Source organism: Dunckerocampus dactyliophorus, chromosome 12, assembly GCF_027744805.1.
Source record: "Dunckerocampus dactyliophorus isolate RoL2022-P2 chromosome 12, RoL_Ddac_1.1, whole genome shotgun sequence".
Lineage (NCBI taxonomy): Eukaryota > Metazoa > Chordata > Actinopteri > Syngnathiformes > Syngnathidae > Dunckerocampus > Dunckerocampus dactyliophorus.
Genome location: NC_072830.1, coordinates 2,872,549 through 2,892,968, shown reverse-complemented (window position 1 = coordinate 2,892,968; position 20,420 = coordinate 2,872,549). Strand labels below are relative to the sequence as shown.

Genomic DNA, 20,420 nt, shown 5'->3' with positions numbered 1-20,420 from the left:
TGACTCACGTGTATTTCACTCCTATGCAGTGGCGGAGCTACGGGGTGGCTGTGGCCACCCTTGGTCGCTCTCCGGCCACCCCACTAGCCATCTAGACAATTCAGGTATCGGCTCACTGCCACCCCTGTGTGAGTAATGGTCTCACCTGGCCTCCCCAATAAAACATTTTTGGCTCCGCCACTGATCCTGGCACCGTTAGACTGTGGTGTTTTTGTATCCTTGTTAAACATATTGCTCTTGTCCTCGTATTTTCCTCACGCAGTTCGCTTCTTCTGTTTCTTCTAGTGGTTACAGTATTGGCGGTTAGCAAGCAGCTCACATGGTCAGCTAGTTTGGTGTCTGTGACTAGACTAAGGAGGACTAAGGACTAAGGACTAAGGAGATTGATTGACAATGGTGTTAGCCAGTCAGGACGCAGAAGAGACCCTGCCTCCTGCTAAAGCACAGAACTACAACACTCAGCTTCCCATAATGCAATTCTTCTTAAAGGGCCATCATACGCTGTAACCCCCCCCCTCAAAAAACAGCAAGTACAGTCAAACCTGTCTGTAGCGGCCACTAAAGGGAGACTGCAAAAGTGGCCACTATAGGCAGGTGGCCGGTATAGGCAGGTTGGTGGCCATTTTGAATGTTGTAGAGGGCACTGTGGGACTGCGGATAAAAGTTGTAAAGCACTACTCGGCTTGTTATTCTCCACCACCCACAGAACAAAGCTCTGCTAGTATTGTCTTTTGTTATGTTTGTTTTTAATATTTTACTTTTTATACGGCAGAGTGTCATTACAGCTTTAGTTCATTGGGCAGTGACGGTGGGCGTCCCGAGCAGGAGAGCTAGGCTGAGTGCTAGCTGTGAGTGTGAGAGAGAGAGTTGGGAAGTGTGTTTATGTTGTGTGTAAAGCCCTGCAGTGTTCTCCGCTGTTAATCAAGCGATTAAAGTGCATCGGCGATGTGAGTCTCTCCTTCCCCACAACAAGCGGCATTACAGTATTGACCAGTGCACATTGTCTCACACCAGGAAATAAACAGTGTCACTTTTTTATGTGGAACAACTGACAGTTTGTGTGGATCTTGTGAATGATTGTGACTGAGCTACGACTCAGTAATTAAAGTCTACACACGACGGCTTCATTGGTTAAAAAACGAAACTTTTTCGTGCATGAAGCTTCTGCTTGAGTCTGTAATTTGGCCGCTATATGCGGTCAGATATTGACCAAGGGATACAAAATGGGTGGCCGCTGGCCGTGTTAGACAGGTGACTGCTATACACAGTGTCTATAACACGTAAATTTTCTGCGGGGGGGGGGGATTTTTTTTCCAGTGGCCGCTATAGGCAGGTGGCCGTTCTATACAGGTGTCCGCTAAGACAGGTTTGACTGTACGTGAAAGGTGAACCGTGATGGAGCGAGGGAACACTGTACATCGAAAAAGTTCTACATCTTGGAGTTGAGCTCATGACAAATGGGAGCAAAAACAACACTTCAGTGTTTTTGTAAGATTTGTTTTCAATATGTGAAATGTTAGTATTAGTAATAGTATTTGGTTCAGTGTGTATGGAAAAAGTAGTCATGCGCCTTCATGAGAAGCACCAGTCACAGCTAAACACTGCCCCCTTGTGGTATTTTATAATATATTACAGTATTTACTCTCAACTCAGCACTTTTGAAATGTTTGTTGTCTTTCTAGTAAATGTGTAAACATATTAACATGCTCCATTGTGTAACACAAACTAGAATGCGGACATGTTGTGGATATAATGGATATAATATACAACATACTCCAGATACTGTGTGTCCCCTGCATCTCATGCATTATTGACGTCTTCTCTCTTCCCCCCCCCACCATGAGGTGCTCAGATGGCTCAGCCATGAGGACCAGGCGGCCGGGCTTCTCTCTGCTCACTGCAGCGTACTCAACGAGCGCTGCAGCCATGGCGATGATGATGTGAGAGCAAGCAGGAGGAGGATGTGGAGGGGGATGCTGGAGTGAGTCAGGGCGGGGCGGCCAGAGGCAGGAAGCTGCTCATACAGACCACCAAGGGACCGCAGAGGCAGCGGGCAAGAAGAAGGACGACAGGGTGAGAGAGGGGGAGGATTTTCCACACGACGTGATCTACCAGTATCACATGAGGGTGCAGGGAGGGAGGGAGGTGGTGTCTTCCAGGCTGGGAGGGCTCAGCGATGCCTTGATGGAGTATGGGCCAGGTTTTAGGATTCTCCCACTGCCGTGAGTCTCCATTTCTTTTCTCTGTTTCCCTTGCAGGAGCATATTTGTGCATCTGTCATTGTGCTCTCTGTATTTTTATTTCTAGCTACTGTGAGCGTTGTATGTGTTAGCGCCCTCCACCACCCCCCACCTCTTCATCTTGCCTACTCTCCTTTCCTCTGAGCCGTTCTTTAATAAACACATGGCTGAATGGCACACAATGATGTTCATCATTGCCAACTTGCATAATTGCCTTGTTCGCCTGTTGTGTTGGAGGCATGTATTATTTGAAATGACTAACATCCCAGTAACAAAATATTGTGCCCTTGTTGTCTTCCAGAGGAATATGGCTCAGTGGCATCCACTCCAGATTCAACACCCCCATGCACTGACGGTATGAAAGCTGCACGCTGACACGCTGACATATGACTAAGAGCTGCTGCTTTTTGAAAACTGAGCACAACAATGAAACACGAGCATCAGCTCACACTGCAGATCCACAAGTGATGGCAAGCTTTTCTTCTGATCATCTTAAAGAGGCTTTCCAGCTTTAGATGCAACACTTTCTGTTCAAACACTCCTCTTTAGTTATTTTAGCTGGCACAAATAGTGTCTTCATTTTTTCACCACCACAAATTGTGGTTAAAATGCTTTGAAGTACATGCTAGCATACATGTAATACAGATAGCCCTCCAAGTTCTATCATGATTATACAAATAGTCAATGACTTATGGACAATTAGTGGTGTGTAAAGATGTTTTACTTCAAGGCAGCCATATTTTTCAACCAGTCTCGCTCAAATTTTACACACACGTCTTTGTCAGTCCCTTGATGGTGCGTACCAAATTTCGTGGTGATTTGGCTAAACACCGTAAAGTTACGATGGCTGTTTTGTACAGTGCTTTAGTTGTGTGAGAAATATCAAGTCATTCCGACTTGTGGCGTCAAACCGGGATTTAATAACAGCGCCACCATCAGTGATGTATTTGATAGAAAAGTAATAGCACAGGCAAGTCAGTAGGGGTGCGTGTTCTGCACCCTTCAGTTTGGCAAACACATGCAGTCATGTGAGACACAACACAAGGTCTGCAGGAACCTGGCTCACCATCTCGTAGTTCATCCAAAAGATATTTGAGGGGCATCTTTCACACTAATCTCATCCACGCACGCATTTATGGCAGCAGGAATAAGATCACACAGTTGGAAGCATACAATGATCCAACATGCCTGAGTCCTGAGTGTGTCCCGATACTTGTGTTCATTTCCATCCTAAAGCACAGTTGATGTTTTCTCCAGGTGGTAATGAGGAGTCGGAGCTGTACGATCTGCAAACAGCGAGGGAGTGGTCCGAGGACGAGGAGGCGGGGTACGACGACGATGACACTCTGGCATCATCCCCGTCCGTCTGGGGCACGCCGCGTCAGAACTCCTTCGAGCTGACCTTCTCTTACATCGCCATTGCTGAGCCCGAGGCCGTGGGGGCATCGCGGAGCCACCGGGACAGGCGCAGGGTCGGCCCTCGGGGGAGTCGCACCTCCATAGCGCGCATGGACACCCCGGATACGTCATTGGACTCCCCCGACGTGGACTGGGACCCCCACGGCTTCCTGAGTGATGAGCACGAGGAGGCGTCGGAAAGCAGCGAGCAGGAGAGGGTGGAGATGAGGACAGTAAGCCCGAGGTGGAGGCGGAGGAGGCGAGCTGAGACCATAACCATGCAGCCATCTCCTCAGAGCCTGGAGGGTGATGCGGGGATCCAAAGTGAGGAGAGCAGTTTAGCCCAGACTGAGCCGCTTCCTTTCACATCATCGCAAACGCAGATACTTCCGGGTAGGACAAATATTTCATTCAAATGGCCTTAATTTGTCTCAGTTGCTTGACTCTTGCGACAATCATCAAGGATAAAGATGGTATTGTAACATCTACCCTGTAAGGATGACCAAGAGGTGGTCCTTCAACAAGCTCTTCATTGCAAAACAGGCTACAGTCAGGAGAACCACGCCAAAACAACATCAGCAAACTCAGCTATCCTCTCTGCACGTAGCTGCAGACACAGTCAGGACACACGTTATGTTCACAGGCGGTGGGAAATCACAAAACTCTCTCACACTGTAGTAGGGGTGCCCCGATACAATTTTTTTACTCTCGATACCGATATAGCTGCCTTGAATATATCAGCAGGAATCATACATGCTTTCATTACTTATTTTGTAGTGTGGAAGGTTAGAAAAGGTGTGATCAAGTGATATTACTCAAACAGAGAACAATAATCAGCAACAGTAGGTATGACAAAATCTCACCCTTTTAATATTTTAAGCATGCGGGGTATAGTTTCATCCACAATCTAGTGGCGGCTAGGCATAATATAGCGAGGTTCCCGGTGCTCAATTAATAATAATAACTTTATCGCGCTTTTCCAGCCACCCAAAGCGCTTTATTCATTCACACACTGGTGGTGGTAAACGACAGTAGACGCCCCTACAACGTAAATAATCCGTTCCGAGAACCTTTATGTTATAGGGTTTTTACGTTATACGAAGCGTAAAATACATGTAAATAGCCTAATCCGTTCCAAGATCTTCCCAAACTCACCCCTTTGGCCCTTCAAAATATTCAAAGTCCACCAAATATGGTGGGAAAATATTAGAAAACGTTTGCATAAACATAGTAGAGTAACATTCCAATATAAAATAAGGTAATAAATATTACTGTAAATGAATAAAACTGAAAAACAAAAACAATCAACTAGTTTAAGGGCAACTACGATGAGGAAGTGAGGTTGAAGGGAGAAGCCTGTCTCACACAAACTCACGTACGTGCTGTATAAATCAGCCAGTGAGATGAGAGCGTAGGGGGTGCCACGATAATCAGCCAATGAGATGAGAGCATAGGCGGTGCCCCGATAATCAGCCAATGAGAGCGTGAAGCGTCAGAAGGCGTCACCAAGTGTACACTGTTAGTCATGGAAAATGTTTCTCTCTCTGTCGCGCGAGCTATTCAAATAGAATTTCTGAACTTCCACTGACTTGACGCTTTACGTTATATGGAATTTCTTACGTAATACGATGCAAAAGCTTTACATAACTTATTTACGTTCAGTGGTATTTGCGTAAAAGGAGGTTTACGTTATGCGAGGTACTACTGTACATCTGTAGCCACAGTGGCCCTGGGGTAGTCTGAGGGAAATGTGGCTGCCAATTCGTGCCTACGGCCTCTCCGACCACCAGCAAACATTCATACACCAGTGTGGGCAGCACTGGAGGCAAGGTGGGTGAAGTGTCTTTCCCAGGGTGAGGGGGCGGGGATCGAACCACCAACCTTACGGTTTCTGGACCAACTGCTCTACCAATTAAGCATTCAAACCCAACTTTAGTCACCACCGACAGGGGCCGGCTCTTTTTGTTGTTGTAGCTGATGACTGCCCATGGGAGTGTCCCGTGTAATGCCGCTTTAAATGCGTGATGAGTTTGGTCAGTTTTGACCTTACTATTTAAAGGTTGCAGCTTGAAAATGGTCAGAGATAAAGGCATACTGTAAATGAGACAAATCATGGGTATGACCCAACGTTTGCGATGGGAGTAAATGTACTCATCTCATGTGCATATTATGTGTCAGATCCCTGTCTCCATGATACCCAACAGGCTCACCAAAATGTCTGATCCACTTGTGATACTCTTCTTCATCTCTCAAGCACACCCAGCCATCATCATCGTCATTTACAGCAGGATCTTGAACACCACTGCTGCCTCAACGGCTATTATTACTGCTATTATTACATAGATAGTTACAAAGTATCTATCGATCTATTATGCCTATATTGTCATTCATCCAGGTCATTTTATTGTCATGTCATCTATTAGCAGTGCATTTTATGCAGAGTCTCCCACGGATGGTACCACGTATGCCGCTATTTCCGCCTTTTTTTTTACATTCCCCCTACTCCACTCACCGTTAGTGGTGTTTTGACAACCCCCCACGTCCCCTCCTGGCACCCCGAACACGGTTTAGCAAAGAATCGGCTCAAGTGTGCTGCGTGCGGACTGTCATGCACAAGGGGCTTCAAAGTCTATAAACGTTTAAACTATGCATAGAAAAGCCCACAAATGTTGCTCAGATTGAGGCTAAAGATGTCCGCCATCTCCTGGTGTAAAGTGTTAACCACATGAGGCACCATATTTCCAGAAATGGCTTGTTAAAATCTGCTTGTCGCAGTTTTGCGACTTTGGCGCTTATGCTTCCCTGGTTCTGTGCCGCTGCAGAAAACTTGCACAAAATGTTAGCACACGCTGTTGTGGTCACGTGGGCTCTATCCAGCCGCTGCTGGTTGCTGGTTGCCACTCGACTCCCGCCACTCGCAAGAAGAAGGAAACGCAACACCACCATGCAGACATGGCCGTGGTGTACTGTGGTGAAGTTGGTTTCACGTTGGGACGTCGGATGTTGGGCTCTGTAGCTACAGCGGTAGTTCCCCCTCACTGTGCCCTGACTGCTGTGTCATGGTGCGGGGAGCTCGCACGAAGTGCCGCTCTAACTGCTGGTTGCTTATACTAGGGACTGTCAATAAATTACTATTGCGTTGTTTAAAAAAAAGTCATATTCTAAATCACACCACACATTGATTTTAACCACATCAAATGATTAGTCTTACCCTAAAAGTATTTTGCAAGCCCATTTTTCCAATTTTATTTATTATCGGATGGACATTTATTGGACTAGGGACCAATACAGAGGTTTGTTAGAAAAGCCAAACAATATTGTTGTACCTTCAAGTTAAAAAGTGCTATAAATGCATCCTTTATGATGTCATTGTGCTAGTGATGTCACACTCTGTTTTCCAGCAGCAGCGACGACCTCAGCCCCTGAGCATGAGTCACCCGTCGGCGGGGAAACCACGACAAAGGAGCCCCAACGACCCACCGGCCCCGTGTCCTCGTCGCCTGCCACCGTCACTCAAAACACTCAGGAACAGCCGGCCAGCCAGTATCCGTGCTCGGCCCTCGAGCCCTCAGAAAGCCCCCACATAGCAGGTACCTGAGCCTTTCACGTCTCATGTGGCCACGTCTTACTTGGCTCGTGAATGGAAGCGATCAGATTTCACATTGATCCTTCACGAGCCGAGCTAAGACAGACGCTCACCCTTGAAAAGTCCTGCCTCTGCATCATGTCTCCATAGTAACCTAATGATTGTGTGGAATGTATTCCTGGCACGGGATGAAGGTGTCTCGCACACGCCAGCACTTGAGAGTGTATTGTTTGGCCTTTGGCGCTAGCTTGTTGTTGTTGCAAATGAAAGCACAGCGCAAGATAACATCCTGTCTTCCAGCTTGGCGGCATTTTAAGTGGACCAGTCAGCCAGAAAAGAGCTGCAGTCTTATTTTGGTGTGTCGTGTGTGAGGGGGGGATGGGGTGTGCAAGTGACCCCCCAGACTTTTGATGAATGTGCAGTCAAGATGATGACAAGAGTTTAGGGTGTCCCAAATAAATAGCACACATTAATCTATTGGAGCGTCATGTTTCTACCGGCTTTGTCGCTGGGGTCTGCTACCGCACGTCAGACCAATAAGAGATTTTATGTATTTTTTTAAATACTTGGTGGAATTAGCTCTTCACTTCGCCTCTAACTCCCTGTGCCTGCCAGTAGCTTCCAAAAATTCCCCAGATGGTTCTATTTTAAAAGGTTTGACGCGGTGACATAACTCTAAATGCAGGCAGTGGGCGGCAGTGGCTCAGGAGGTAGAGCAGGTCATCCAAAAACCGGAAGGTTGGCGGTTCCATCCTCGCTCCCTCCACCCAGTCACTGTCGTGTCTGCCACGTTTCCGTCAGTCTACCCCAGGGCAGCTGTGGCCACAGATGTAGTTTACCACCACCAGTGTGTGACGGAGGGGTGAATGAATAATGGCTTCACTTCATTGTCAAGCGCATTGGGTGCCTTGAAAAGCTCGATAAAAATCCATCCATCTTCTGTGCCGCTTTTCCTCACTCAGGGTGCGGTACACCCTGGACTGGTCGCCAGCCAATCGCATGGGACAAATAGACAAGCAATCATTCACACCTACGGACAATTTAGAGTCTCCAGTTAACCTAACATGCATGTTTTTGGAGTGTGGGAGGAAACCGGAGTACCCGGAGAAAACCCACACACGCACGGGGGAAGAACATGCAAACTCCACACAGAGATGCCCAACGGAGATTCCAACCCAGATCTCCTGACCGTGTGGCCAACATGCTAACCACCAGGCCACCGTGCGGCGCTATAAAAATCAAATCCATTATTATTATTATTAAAGCAACACTAAGCATTTTCCCAGCAATTTGCCACGGCGGTGACTGCTGTCTTCACTTCTAACCCCCCAGGCCCATCCCCACCCGCTTCTTCAGGCAGAAGTGGTAGCTGTGGGCGGTGCTGCGGGAAAAAGATTTATTTTTGGGCTCCCGCTGATCAGGCAGGGGCTGGCCAAAAACAGCTCTAAGGGGGCACCCGAGGGGAGCACGGCGGGACAAGAGAGGGTGTGAGGGGAAGCGCTGGACGCGGCAACCGACATGGCCAGCAAAGGTGAGAACTCGGCTGAAACGAGAAGAAAGAAGAAGAACTGAGTTGTGTGGGGGGAGAAAAGCTTCTTTGTCGTCTTTACAATTTGGCCGGGTGAAGATTTGGGAGGAATGTGTGTGGAATTACCCTGGAAACAGCTGCTTCCTCAAGCGCTGCAGCTTCACCGTTCATTCATTCAACCTAAGTTTGAGGTAGCAGCAGTGGCTGGAATAAGTAGAATGATGTCGTGTAGCGTTGGCACCTTGGTGTTGTGGTGTCACTGTGCCAGCTGTGTTGTCTTGGCAACGCACATGTTATTATATTCCATGGTCGTTACTAGTTATAGGCAGGTTACCTGGAAATGTTCTATTTATTGTTGCTCAGAAAGGGTCCTTGTGGTCTCATCAGGTGCAGTGTTGAATGCAGTTAAGAAGGGAAGTTAGTGTTTTCAGTTGGTCTCGGGACGCTTCAGGAGCTCTGATTTCGCATTGAGGCGGGCAAAGCTGAGACGCCATCAGGATCGCAGTGTTTATTCTGTCCCAAAATTAGTTGTCATCTGCTGTGACCACCCCACACACACACGACACAGCCACAAACATCATTGTGCTGTGATATTTTGGAATAATCTTCTCTGCGGACAGTCCAGGCCTACAACGTGTTCTTCAGCAGGGCTTCTCAAATGGTCTCATTGTGGAAGCCACATTTTCCAGTGATCATTCAGTAGCAACACACTTTTACTCAAGTCAAACAAAGCAAATGTATTCTTTTTTTCATGGACTATGTCATCTTTTTAAACATCAGCACACACATAATTAGGAATTTAGTTTTTTTAGTTTCCTAATTAGGAGTTTCATTAAGGAAAAGAGGAGGAAAATGATAACTGCATGCATGCAAATTTTTCAGCAATCGAAATGAAATGTCAAATTTGAACTAAATAACACCACAAATCAGATATTTGTGTACCGTAACTTCCGTTTCAATCTCGTGACGCCTCCTTTACTTCAGAAGTACTACTAATGGTTTAAATACTGTGCCACTCAATAAAAAAGTCTGACTCACAGTGTCATCTTACAAAGAACACTAAACTCATCACACAGTGACTTAACACTCAAAAGCTATACCTAAGAAATATACAAACAAGTACCAATACGAGTTTAAAATGAAAAAGCGAAACTAGTTATAGTTTTCCCATAATGCATTGTGTCTGAGCAACGCATTCATTGATGCCTGCTGGGGCGCTGCAATGAGCTCAGCCTCCCCCTGGTTTCTGGGGCCCTCTGGCTCCCTTTGGTGGACAGAGGCAGCATTGCAGTGCCGTCCATCCATCCATTCATCCATTTCCAATAAAATGCTTTGCTCGACGTAAAGTGTTATAAGAAAACTTTAAAATAGTTTCCCCCCCATTTTAACTCGTATTGGTACATGTTTGTATATTACTTAGGATATCGTTTGAGTGTTAATTTGCTGTGTGATGTGTTTAGTGTTCTTTGTCAAATGACTGTTATATTGAGTGGCTTAGTATTTAAACAATGAGTAGTTTTAGTGATGTGGACATGTGCAGCTTATAGTCTGGTGTGGTTTATATTTGTACAAATATAATAATAAATAAATATATTTGTCCTCTAAATTTAGTGGGTGCGGCTCATACACCACAATTTACGGTATGTAGCAAGGAGGAAGATGACTTAAATATTGCTTAATTTTACTTACAAGTCAGTTGTATATTACACATTTTTAAGTTTTTTTTATTATTTTAACTGTATTTTTATTTGCATTATATTGTCATTTTTGAGTAGCTGTCTGCGGCCCACAAGTTGAGAATCCCTTTCCTAAGTAGTGTGCAGGGTGACATAGGGCGTCCCGCTGGTGGACAATCATCCGGCATGTTTCATGAAGTACTGTCAAAGTTTAGCGTCATTATTTGCTTTGTGAGTAGATTTTGAGTGGAAAATACACAGAATAGACGAAAGAACCACGAACTGTGTACTGTTCCGACACAGCCTACAGTCTCCAGGGCAGCTGTTGCCCGGTGACGACGAGGGGAAACCAAGCGGGTGTAAAAAAAAAAAAAAAAGTGGGTGCTGCTCACAGCCTGACGCCTGGCAGCAGGTGCCGTGATTTAAATGCTCTTCCACCGCTTGCTTGGCTCTGTCATCTGAGGGCTAAATTTAGCCCCAGCTTTGAAGCCTGACGTGTCCTCTTAGCTTGCTCGAGGGTTCTCATGTCGGAGGCTGCAAAGACCTCTCTTCTTCATCACGTCGCCCCCTGCTGTGTCTCTAGCCTGCTTGCCACAGACTCGGCGTTACTTAGAAAACAACGAGAGGGCTGCCATGGGGGAGGCAGCAGCTACGAATCCCAGCAGCCTTTGCTTGACCTGTGAGAACAGAGCAGGATGTTTAAAAAAAAAATGCCGTTTTGTTCCCAGTGATGGACCTGATCTACTGGAAGGACACCGAGCGAACGGGCATGGTGCTGACAGGTTTAGTGGTACTCCTACTATGCCTGTTCCAGCTCAACGTCATCACAGTGGTCTCCACGGCGTCCCTGGCCATCATGTGCGTCACCATCTCAGTGCGCATATACTACAAAATCCTCTACATCCTCAACTGGGGTGACGGAGTACACCCCTTCAAGTAAGTCATTAATGGCCACCTGAAGTTGTCTCTGGTATGGACATGTCTGTTATTTGGGACCTATTAGACATTTCATTGTCAGTCGGCATGTCTTAGGCTCCGTTCACACTGCAGGTCAATTCAGATTTTTTTGCTCATGCGTGACCTGTATCTGAACAGCACAGTTCCAATGTTTTCAAAGGCGACTCAGGCCTCATTCGTATGTCATCTGATATCTATGCGATGCCCCTGCATGAACGGTCGGGTCGCATATATCCCACCTTTGAGACTTTGATAAGGGTACTCGCCGATGTGGCCAAAAGCTCTTCTTGTCATCCGAAAATTATTTTTTTGAAGTGTTAGCGAAGCAGCTCTCGCTTCCTGCCACACACACGCTCCTCGGAGCTAGGCCTGTCACGATAACAAATTTTGCCGGTCGATAATTGTGCTACAAATTATCGTCAATAAACGATTTTGTCAGCATTTTTTCATTAATTACATGGCATAAAATACGCCGCTTCCCTCAGCTCACTGTGATGGCCTTTACATTTGTTTTATCGTTTGTTGCGAGGACTCTTACCTGGCAGCCGGAGTTCCTGCTGCGGGAGGGGCTGTTTCTTCCCAGGAAAATGTGGACGCAGAGACTTGTGAAGCTTTCTCCCACACAATATTCAGCGGGACTACGAGGATTGTTTCCGCCGCTCCGTCGGGGCTGTGGCGTTCGCCTTAGAGACCATCACTTCTGTGCCTGCATTCATGTTAGCGTATGCTTTCTCACAAGGCTGGTTTGTTGCTAGAACCCTGGGTCTGCTCGCTAGTAGCCCCGCCTCCACAAAGAGGCTGAGTGAGAGGACAGGAGGGTTCGCTCTCTCTGTTCATTCCACGATAGAACCAATGTGCACAGACAGATGCAGAGTGAACCCTCTTGTCATCCAGCCTGTGTGGCATAGAGAGGCGAACAGATGAAACACACGCGTACACGCACACGCACACGTCAGTTTAGCGAAGGCTCATAATTATCCACTTGTTTTTTTTACCGTTCGATTAATCAATTTACCGATTATCGTGACAGACATTGCAGCAAGTTCTCCACAAACTGCAATAGCCGTAATTCTTGCCGTCTTTCTTCTTAATCTGCTGCACAGGATCATTTGGTTTAAGAAAATGTTGACTCCCGTTGCACAAAATCCTTGAAATTGCCAAAACGCGCCGAAGAGCGCACATGCCGCCGTAATCTTTACTTCGGTGAACACGTGAAAATGCGTGTGACGTCATGCTTTCGCGCATTCACATCACTTCCCAGACACTTTGCGTTCATATTGACAAGTCGCATTTTTTTGGTAATGTGAACGACCATTTTAACAAAAAATCGAAATTGGGCATCATACCCTGCAAGTGCAAACGTAGTCCGCTGAGCTGTGGCTCGTGTTTCATTGAAAGTCGTTGGCTGGCATCGTTGACGCGGTTGCTGGGAAGTCAGCCGGTCGTACTGCATATGTTGTGTGCTGACTGCAGCTGCTGGCTCATGTGGCCTCGCTCAAAGAACTTGCGCTTCAGATTTTGCGGTTTCACTCTATCGCGGTTGTTCAAAAATAAATGAATAAAGCATGCTGTTTTGTGCTTAATTAGAGCCTATTATCAGTCACAAAGTATGCATATCTAGGCAAATGTTACATATTTTTTGTTGAAATGAACTAAAATACATCTATAAGACATTCAGAAGATGCATTCAAAGATGTTGATAAAAGTATTCTACACCGGTGTCTAGGTGTCAGTCTGTGCTGTAAGCACAAACGCCAGACATGATCGCCGGAACAACAGGCTTTTGTTGCGGGTTTGAATTAACTCAGTAATCCCTAATCAAAATCCCTCATAAAACACGGGCTATGTTTTTATGGGGAATGCAATGTCCCGTAGGGAATGCATTTATAGTAACACACACAAGCACGAGTCTTGTTATGTCTGCTGTATTGGGTAATAGATTCAAGATTCAAGGGTTTTATTGTCATATGCACAGTAAAACAGGTAGTTCTGCTGTGCAATGAAATTCTTGTTCTGTTCATTCTCCCAAAAAAAGAAAGAAAAACACAAGAAAATGAATAAGAACATCAGAAACATAAATACCAATAAATGAAGCAACAACAGAAGAGACATTAATACCAATAAATAAATAGAGTGTAAAGGTGACTGTAGGGGTGTTATTTCCTGTCTAGAGAGCTCTAATGATGTTATAAACTGTATTTAGAAGGTGGTAAACAGGTTTTCTATGCTCTAACACGAAAAAAATTTTCATTTATAAGGAATCCTACTTTGCAGAAATTCACTCATCACGGTCAGGTATGGAACCAATTAACTGCGATGAACGAGGGACTACTGTATACAGGCGGACCTTTGCTTACGTTGTTTCGTGGTTCGTTTCGCTCCCATAATTTCTTAAAAACTTTATTTTGGTTTGTAAACAAAGATTTGCCGGAGAAGTAGTTACTGTACCTCGGAAGAACACACTAGGTGCGGCTCACGCAAAAACAAAACAACATCAGCAAATTGTCCTCTCTGCACGCAGCCGTCCTCCTCCAGCACACACACACACACACACACACACACACACACACACACACACACACACACAGCCATGGCTCATGTCACATTCACAGACAGGTTGCTACAGTATCCTTCAGCATGTTAAAGGATCCGCCCCTAAGAAAGCAACAGTAATAACTAAGCAGTGCGGTGATTGAGATGTAAAGGTTAGCTTTTATTTGCTATTACTGTGTCATTTACCATTTTATTTCTGTATTTAATGCCTTGGCATGTCTTTGTTGACACGACTCTGCAGCATCTTGTGGACCTCGGGGGCAGTACCTCTGGATTGGCAGACCGGAGTGGTGGTCCCCCTTTTTAAAAAGGGGACTGGAGGGTGTGTTCCAACTATGGTGGGATCATACTCCTCAGCCTTCCTGGTAAGGTCTATTCAGGGGTTCTGGAGAGGAGGATCCACCTGATAGTTGAATCTCTGATTCAGGAGGAGCAGTGTGGTTTTGGTCCTGGTGGTGGAACTGTGGACCAGCTCTGCACTCTCAGCAGGGTCCTTGAGGGTGCATGGGAGTTTACCCAACCAGTCTACATGTGTTTTGTGGATTTGGAGACGGGATTCAACTGTGTTCCTTGAGGAACCCTGTAGGTAGTACTCTGGGAGTTTGGGGTACCGGACCAGCTAATTCGGACTGTTCCTTCCCTGTATGACCGGTGTCAGAGTTTGGTTCGCAATAAGTCGGACCTGTTTCCAGTGAGGGTTGGACTCCGCCAGGGCTGCCCTTTGTCACCCATTCTGTTGAGTACTTTTATGGACAGAATTTCTAGGTGCAGCCAGGACGTTGAGGGGTTTTGGTTTGGTGGCTGCAGGATTGGGTCTCTGCTTTTTGCAGATGATGTGGTCCTGCTGGCTTCACCGAGCTGTGACCTTCAACTCTCACTGGATCGGTTGGCAGCAGAGTGTGAAGCGGCCGGGATGAGAATCAGCACCTCCAAGTCCGAGTCCATGGTTCTGGCCCGGAAAAGGGTGGAGTGGCATCTCCGGGTTGAGGATGAGATCCTGCCCCAAGTGGAGGAGTTGAAGTACCTCGGGGTCTTGTTCACGAGTGAGGGAAGGATGGAAAGCGAGATGGACAGGCGGATTGGTGCAGCGTCTGCAGCGATGCGGACTCTGCATCATACGTTGTGGTGAAGAGAGAGCTGAGCCCAAAGGTAAAGCTCTCAATTTAGTGGTGGATCTACGTTCCTACCCTCACCTGTGGTCATGAGCTTTGGTACGTAACCGAAAGGACAAGATGGAGGGTCCAAGCGGCCTAAAAGAGTTTTCTCTGTAGGGTGGCTGGGCTCTCCCTTAGAGATAAGGTGAGAAGCACTGTCATTCGGGAGAAACTCTTTGTAGAAGCACTGCTCCTCCGCATTGAGAGGAGCCAGATGAGGTGGCTCGAGCTTCTGGTCAGGATGCCTCCCGAACGCCTCCCTGGGGAGGTGTTCAGCGCACGTCCGACTGGTAGGAGACCTCAGGGAAGACCTCGGGGGAGACTATGTCTCCCCACTGGCCTGGGAACGCCTCGGAATACACCGGGAGGAGCTGGACGAAGTGGCTGGGGAGAGGGAAGTCTGGGCTTCCCTGCTTAGGCTGCTGACCCCATGGCCCCACCTTGGATAAGTGGATGGATTTTATGTCCTTCATGTGTTCTGTGTACAGCGTGAGTGACTTAGACAAAAACTTGACTTAGGTCAAAGTCTAGGAAAGGAACTTGTGCGTAACCAGAGGACCACCTGTAGCGGTAATTATGCAACGTGCCAGTTTGTGATTGTGTCCTTTTCATGCATGTGTGTGTCAGGTCCTACCTGGACAAGGACATCAGCCTGAGCGGCGAGCAGACGGACCTGCACATGCAGAAACTCATCGTCACGACTCTGTCTGCCGTGGACAGTCTGAAAAGACTCTTTTTTGTCGGAAACCTCTTTGAATCTCTGAAGGTGAGAAAAGCTGGCTGATGCGCATGTCTGCATCCTCTAAATCGGACGTCCTCTCACATTCATCTGCCACGCCATCCGCGGCGATGCCCTCCATCATTGGGTGCGACAGCAGTGCCCATCTCATTGCGCTGGCTCGCTAAATTTGGCCGCTGTCACTGCCGGCAACTGTCACTCATCGTGACGTATTTGTGGGAGTCATGTGACACCAGGAGATTTAGAAAGGAACATGTTCATATTAAACTTTTAGTACTTATAGCCGTTTGTCCACCGCTGAACTCTTGTTACGTGGCATATGTGAATAACGGGATGTAAAGGAAAAATGATAACGTGGAATACTTACAGTATTTTGCCCTATTTTAGGATAGATGACGTCATCGTCCCCTCATTTGCATCATGATGCATCTGCATTGACTTTTGGGGGACTTTTTGGGATAAGAGCCTCGGCAAACACGTGCATAAGCTCTGAGAATTTTTAATAGGCAGCGCCAAATTGACATGTGGCGGTCAAAATGAATTAGTGGCGGCCCGCCACAAATAAATGGATGTATGGGAAACACTGGTCTAAGAGTTACAGCGTTCTTATATTCGGGCCAATACGGCGTCTCCACCATGTGTGGAAGTTAGTTAGTTGTTGTTAGTTGATAGGATTACGCAAACACTACACAAGCGATTTTTACAAAATGGAGTAGATCGGTGGCACATTTTCACAATAAGTGTTCCATGTTCCCCATAAGGCAAATGGTAGAGGCCTGTCTGTTGTTCTCCATGAACCAGGAAGTAGTCTACTATGTAACAAACAGATGGACAAACACAATATTTTCACTTTTTTTCGAGATTTGTTCTCTTTTTTTGCGTCATGAGGGCTCATCTAGTTGCGTTATATGCCCCTATATGACATTTTCGACAAGATGTCGATTGGGATACAGTGTGGTCACCTGCAACTAAGGCATTTGTAGCTGTAGCTACGAGCAAGTAGTCCATCTTTCTTTCTATATTGAGTCCGCATGCTGTGTACATGGAGATGGCTGCAGGACATTAGCAGTAATTAGAGTGTGTGTGAGCTACATGAGCCTAAACCTGAGGACCTTACAGTCAACCCTGACCTGTTGGGAATGTGACATGACAAGCAGGCGGCGGAGGAGCAGGAGGCATGGGTAGATGGCGCGGGATAAGATGGAGTTCTTCTATAGCAGTGACAGTGGCTGGCAGATGAAGGGAGAAACCGTCACCATTGATGCCACTACTATTTTTGTGTCACGTTATGTCACTAGAAGCGCTTTTGGAATTGATAGCTTGGCTCAAGCGTGTTAAGCAAGTAAGTAATGTTGAGAACTAAACTGTTTGTTCTCGTTTAGCTGCTGTTTCTGCTGTACCTTATCACATACCTTGGGGATCTGTGCAATGGCCTCACCCTCCTCATCATAGGTAACACCTCACCCCAGAAAGTCATTCATTTGTTAACTAGTTCAATTTGTCTTTTTTTTTTTATACATTTTTTTTTTCTTCCCTTTGCAGGTGTGATCGCTCTCTTTTCTTTGCCGCTTTTCTACCGTCAGCGTCAGGTGATCCCTTTTAACCCCAGTGTCCTAAACTTTATTTGCTTATTGAACACGTTCGTTCAGTTTGTTTTGTATGTAATTTTTTGTGTATACATGTTTTTTTCATAATATTTTAGGAGCAAGTGGACCGGGTGATTGCAAAAATCCAGGCCCAAATTGACAACGTTAAGGACTTGTGAGTACAGCGCCATCTTGTGGCAAAACGGAAACAAACTATCCTTTTTTTGTCTGCTTTAATCACGTTTTATGCTTTGTAGTAGAAATCATTTCATTGTATGAAAAGCAGCTAAATTGTTTATTTGAACCGTAGGCCAGAGTTTCTGTCAAAAATGGTCAGATAGTGCTTGTGTAGCAAGTGCGTCACTGATGTGACTACGTGTCCCAGAATGCATTGCGATAATTGGTGCGCCGTCAATAGCTGTCCTCCGGTAAGTCACTTGCTAACGCTAATGTAGCTCGTTTGTATCATGTTGAAGTGCTAATTTCAACATATAAATCAGTTGTTTAGAATGTGTGTATTTGAAACATACCTTAACAATTTGTCGAAATTGTGTCGCTAGTTCGCTTGCGATTATTCGCTAGCTAGCGAGTTTACGTGGGCAGCCCTGAGGTCCCTTAGTGTGTCTCTCCAAGAATCACGATTGTGTACTTTTTTCATATACACTGGAGCTGTGCCCTTGTCAAACACAGTAGATGCCAGATATCATACAACACGACGCTGAAGTTGGCTTCCGATTCGCCACTTGAGGGAAGTTGTAAGGTAGAACGGGCGTAACCAGCAGTTTAGTCTGTTTCCTGGTGGTCTGTTTTTTTGTGACACTTCTTAATGTGAAACCATTATAGCTATTTTAGGTAAGACATTGCCTTTAACTGACAGTCGCTATTGTTTTTGTGAAACTTTTATTTGATTTGTGAAAATGCAATAAAGGCACATTTCGTCGTTTTTTTTTTAAACACCAGTCCATATTAGACCTGGTCCACTTCAAAAACCATGAGACCTAGTCTTCTCAAATCTGGACTGGATTAATCTGCAAACCCCAAAGATTCCTAAAAACACAATTAGTTATTTATGAAACCTTTATTCCATTTGTGAAAATCCAGTAAAGGTACATTTATCTGTGTCGTCAGCCGTTGAGCCATATTAGACCTGGTCCACTTTGAAAACCACTAGGGCTAGACCTCAATTTCCCCCAATCGGAAGCCAACTTCAGCGTCGCATATACAACAACGTAACATTAAGAGAGTGTAACAGGAGGACACTGATGTCTCGAGCTTTATTTTAAGATGTGTAGCGAAGCCTGTGCATGGTGTGGATCAGATGTGGTATCATGTCCATGCTGGAAGGGGGGTTTTCCTTCATGAGATTGTGAAAACCCGTATGTCTCCCACAGTCTACAAAGACTGGCCCATGGTGGCGGCCCTCCTCCCGACACGACCCCGGGCGTTGCCAAGCCTAAAGGCCAATAAACTCTCACGGATGTCAATGTTGAAGAAGAGGAAGAAGAAGCTGCGGGCCATCACTGCGATGTCTTACCCAGCAGTCTGAGAGCTCCACCAGACCAGGAGTGGGGGACGGGGAGGCGTTTACTTAACTGGAGGGTTTACATGCGGTACTTTTATGTGCTATTAACTGTGTTGAAGTTATTCATAACTTACATGTGGGGTTTAAATGTCCAAAAGTGACAGTTGAAAAGCTGTCATCCAAATGGAAGGAAGTGGAAACTTACCAAAGTTAGGAAAGGGAGGTGAGGTGTTAGGGTGGAACCTAAAAACAAAAAATACAGGGGTCATTCATTTAGTTATTCATTGTCATGACTGAGTGTGTGTGTGTGTGTGTGTGTGTGCGTGCGTGTTTGAGAGCGGTAAATGAACGTGTAACAAGCAATTAAAGTCACTTCATCTTTCTTTTTCAACTTTTTATTTCCTTTTTCCTCCCATCACATTTTGACCATCAATGAAATGTGTTTTCATTGTAGTTAAAAGAAGACATTGATGTGTTTACTTTAGAGGAGATGTAAGAGCAGGTGCCTTTCTTAGTCTATATAATGCCAATAACTCCTGAATGTTTGCTGGCCCTCGTCATAGGAACCACTTCCCTTCTTTTAGCCATAGACTTTTGTATGATGCCTTTGCGATGACATGACAACGGTTATCTTGGAGGTGAAAATCACTTTGAGAAATAATAAAAATTGTTCAGGATAGTCACCCAACAAGTACAAGTCTCCTTTAAGTTTGCATCCCGATGAACATAATCATCTCATACGATAGTGAAAGTGTTGTATTGAACACAAAGCCTCATCTTTACTTTCCTTAAAGCTATAGCAACTTCATTTTTTATTATGTATGCAATGTGTCTTTTTTTGTCATCCAATCACAAAATACAGATAATGATAATGATAAAATAATACATGTAATGTTTTTAATCAACGCAGATCATACGGTTGTCTCACAAATGTTATATGCCTACAATTTCAGTTAAAAAATTATTTACTACAATCATCTGGAATTCATAAAAAAGAATCTACATGATACATAAAATACTGCAATTAGAACAACCTAATGTTACATTAATTGGAGACCTTCCATACCAATTAACAATAGGTGTGAATGTGAAAGTGGATGGCTATAACAATTGTAATACATAATAATAATGTAATAATAATACATTAAATTAAAATAAATAATAATAAATTGTTAGAAAAGAGATATATAAATACCGTATTTGTATATTTTTTTAAGTTTGTCGATGGAAAAAGTGTTTCCCTGATGGTGTTCTTGGGTCAGTTGTGCCTTTCAGCCACCAGAGGGCGACAAGATGCAGTGGTCTTTTTATGTGGATGTGGATTTCCTAGTACAGGTACTGTATCCCATTCTCTTGAATGTAAAAATATACCTCCCACATAACTCCTATGAAAGTATTACATTTCATAAAATTGCAACTCACTAAAATGTTATATTTATTATTGGAAGACTTGCTGTGACAAATTTTGTTAAACTGATATT

The 20,420-nt window shown here is 45.3% G+C and overlaps 1 protein-coding gene across 4 annotated transcripts; it reads left to right on the top strand.

Moving 5' to 3' along the window:
• The first annotated feature begins 2,009 nt into the window (after positions 1-2,009).
• On the top strand, positions 2,010-19,889 carry rtn2a (reticulon 2a). Of its 4 annotated transcripts, none has more exons than XM_054794287.1 (10): positions 2,010-2,073; positions 2,542-2,595; positions 3,498-4,031; positions 7,040-7,228; positions 11,157-11,364; positions 15,720-15,858; positions 17,214-17,283; positions 17,374-17,420; positions 17,534-17,592; positions 18,809-19,879. In XM_054794287.1, the coding sequence occupies exons 3-10, from the start codon at positions 3,749-3,751 to the stop codon at positions 18,882-18,884; spliced, it is 1,071 nt and encodes a 356-aa protein (XP_054650262.1). In that variant the 5' UTR covers positions 2,010-2,073; positions 2,542-2,595; positions 3,498-3,748; the 3' UTR covers positions 18,885-19,879. The 4 variants fall into 4 exon arrangements, with proteins under 4 accessions (XP_054650262.1, XP_054650260.1, XP_054650261.1 ...); XM_054794285.1 differs by lacking the exon at positions 2,010-2,073 and adding an exon at positions 2,098-2,222 and having other exon boundaries at positions 18,809-19,881; XM_054794286.1 differs by lacking the exon at positions 2,010-2,073 and adding an exon at positions 2,098-2,222 and having other exon boundaries at positions 7,043-7,228; positions 18,809-19,880.
• The last annotated feature ends 531 nt before the right edge of the window (positions 19,890-20,420 follow it).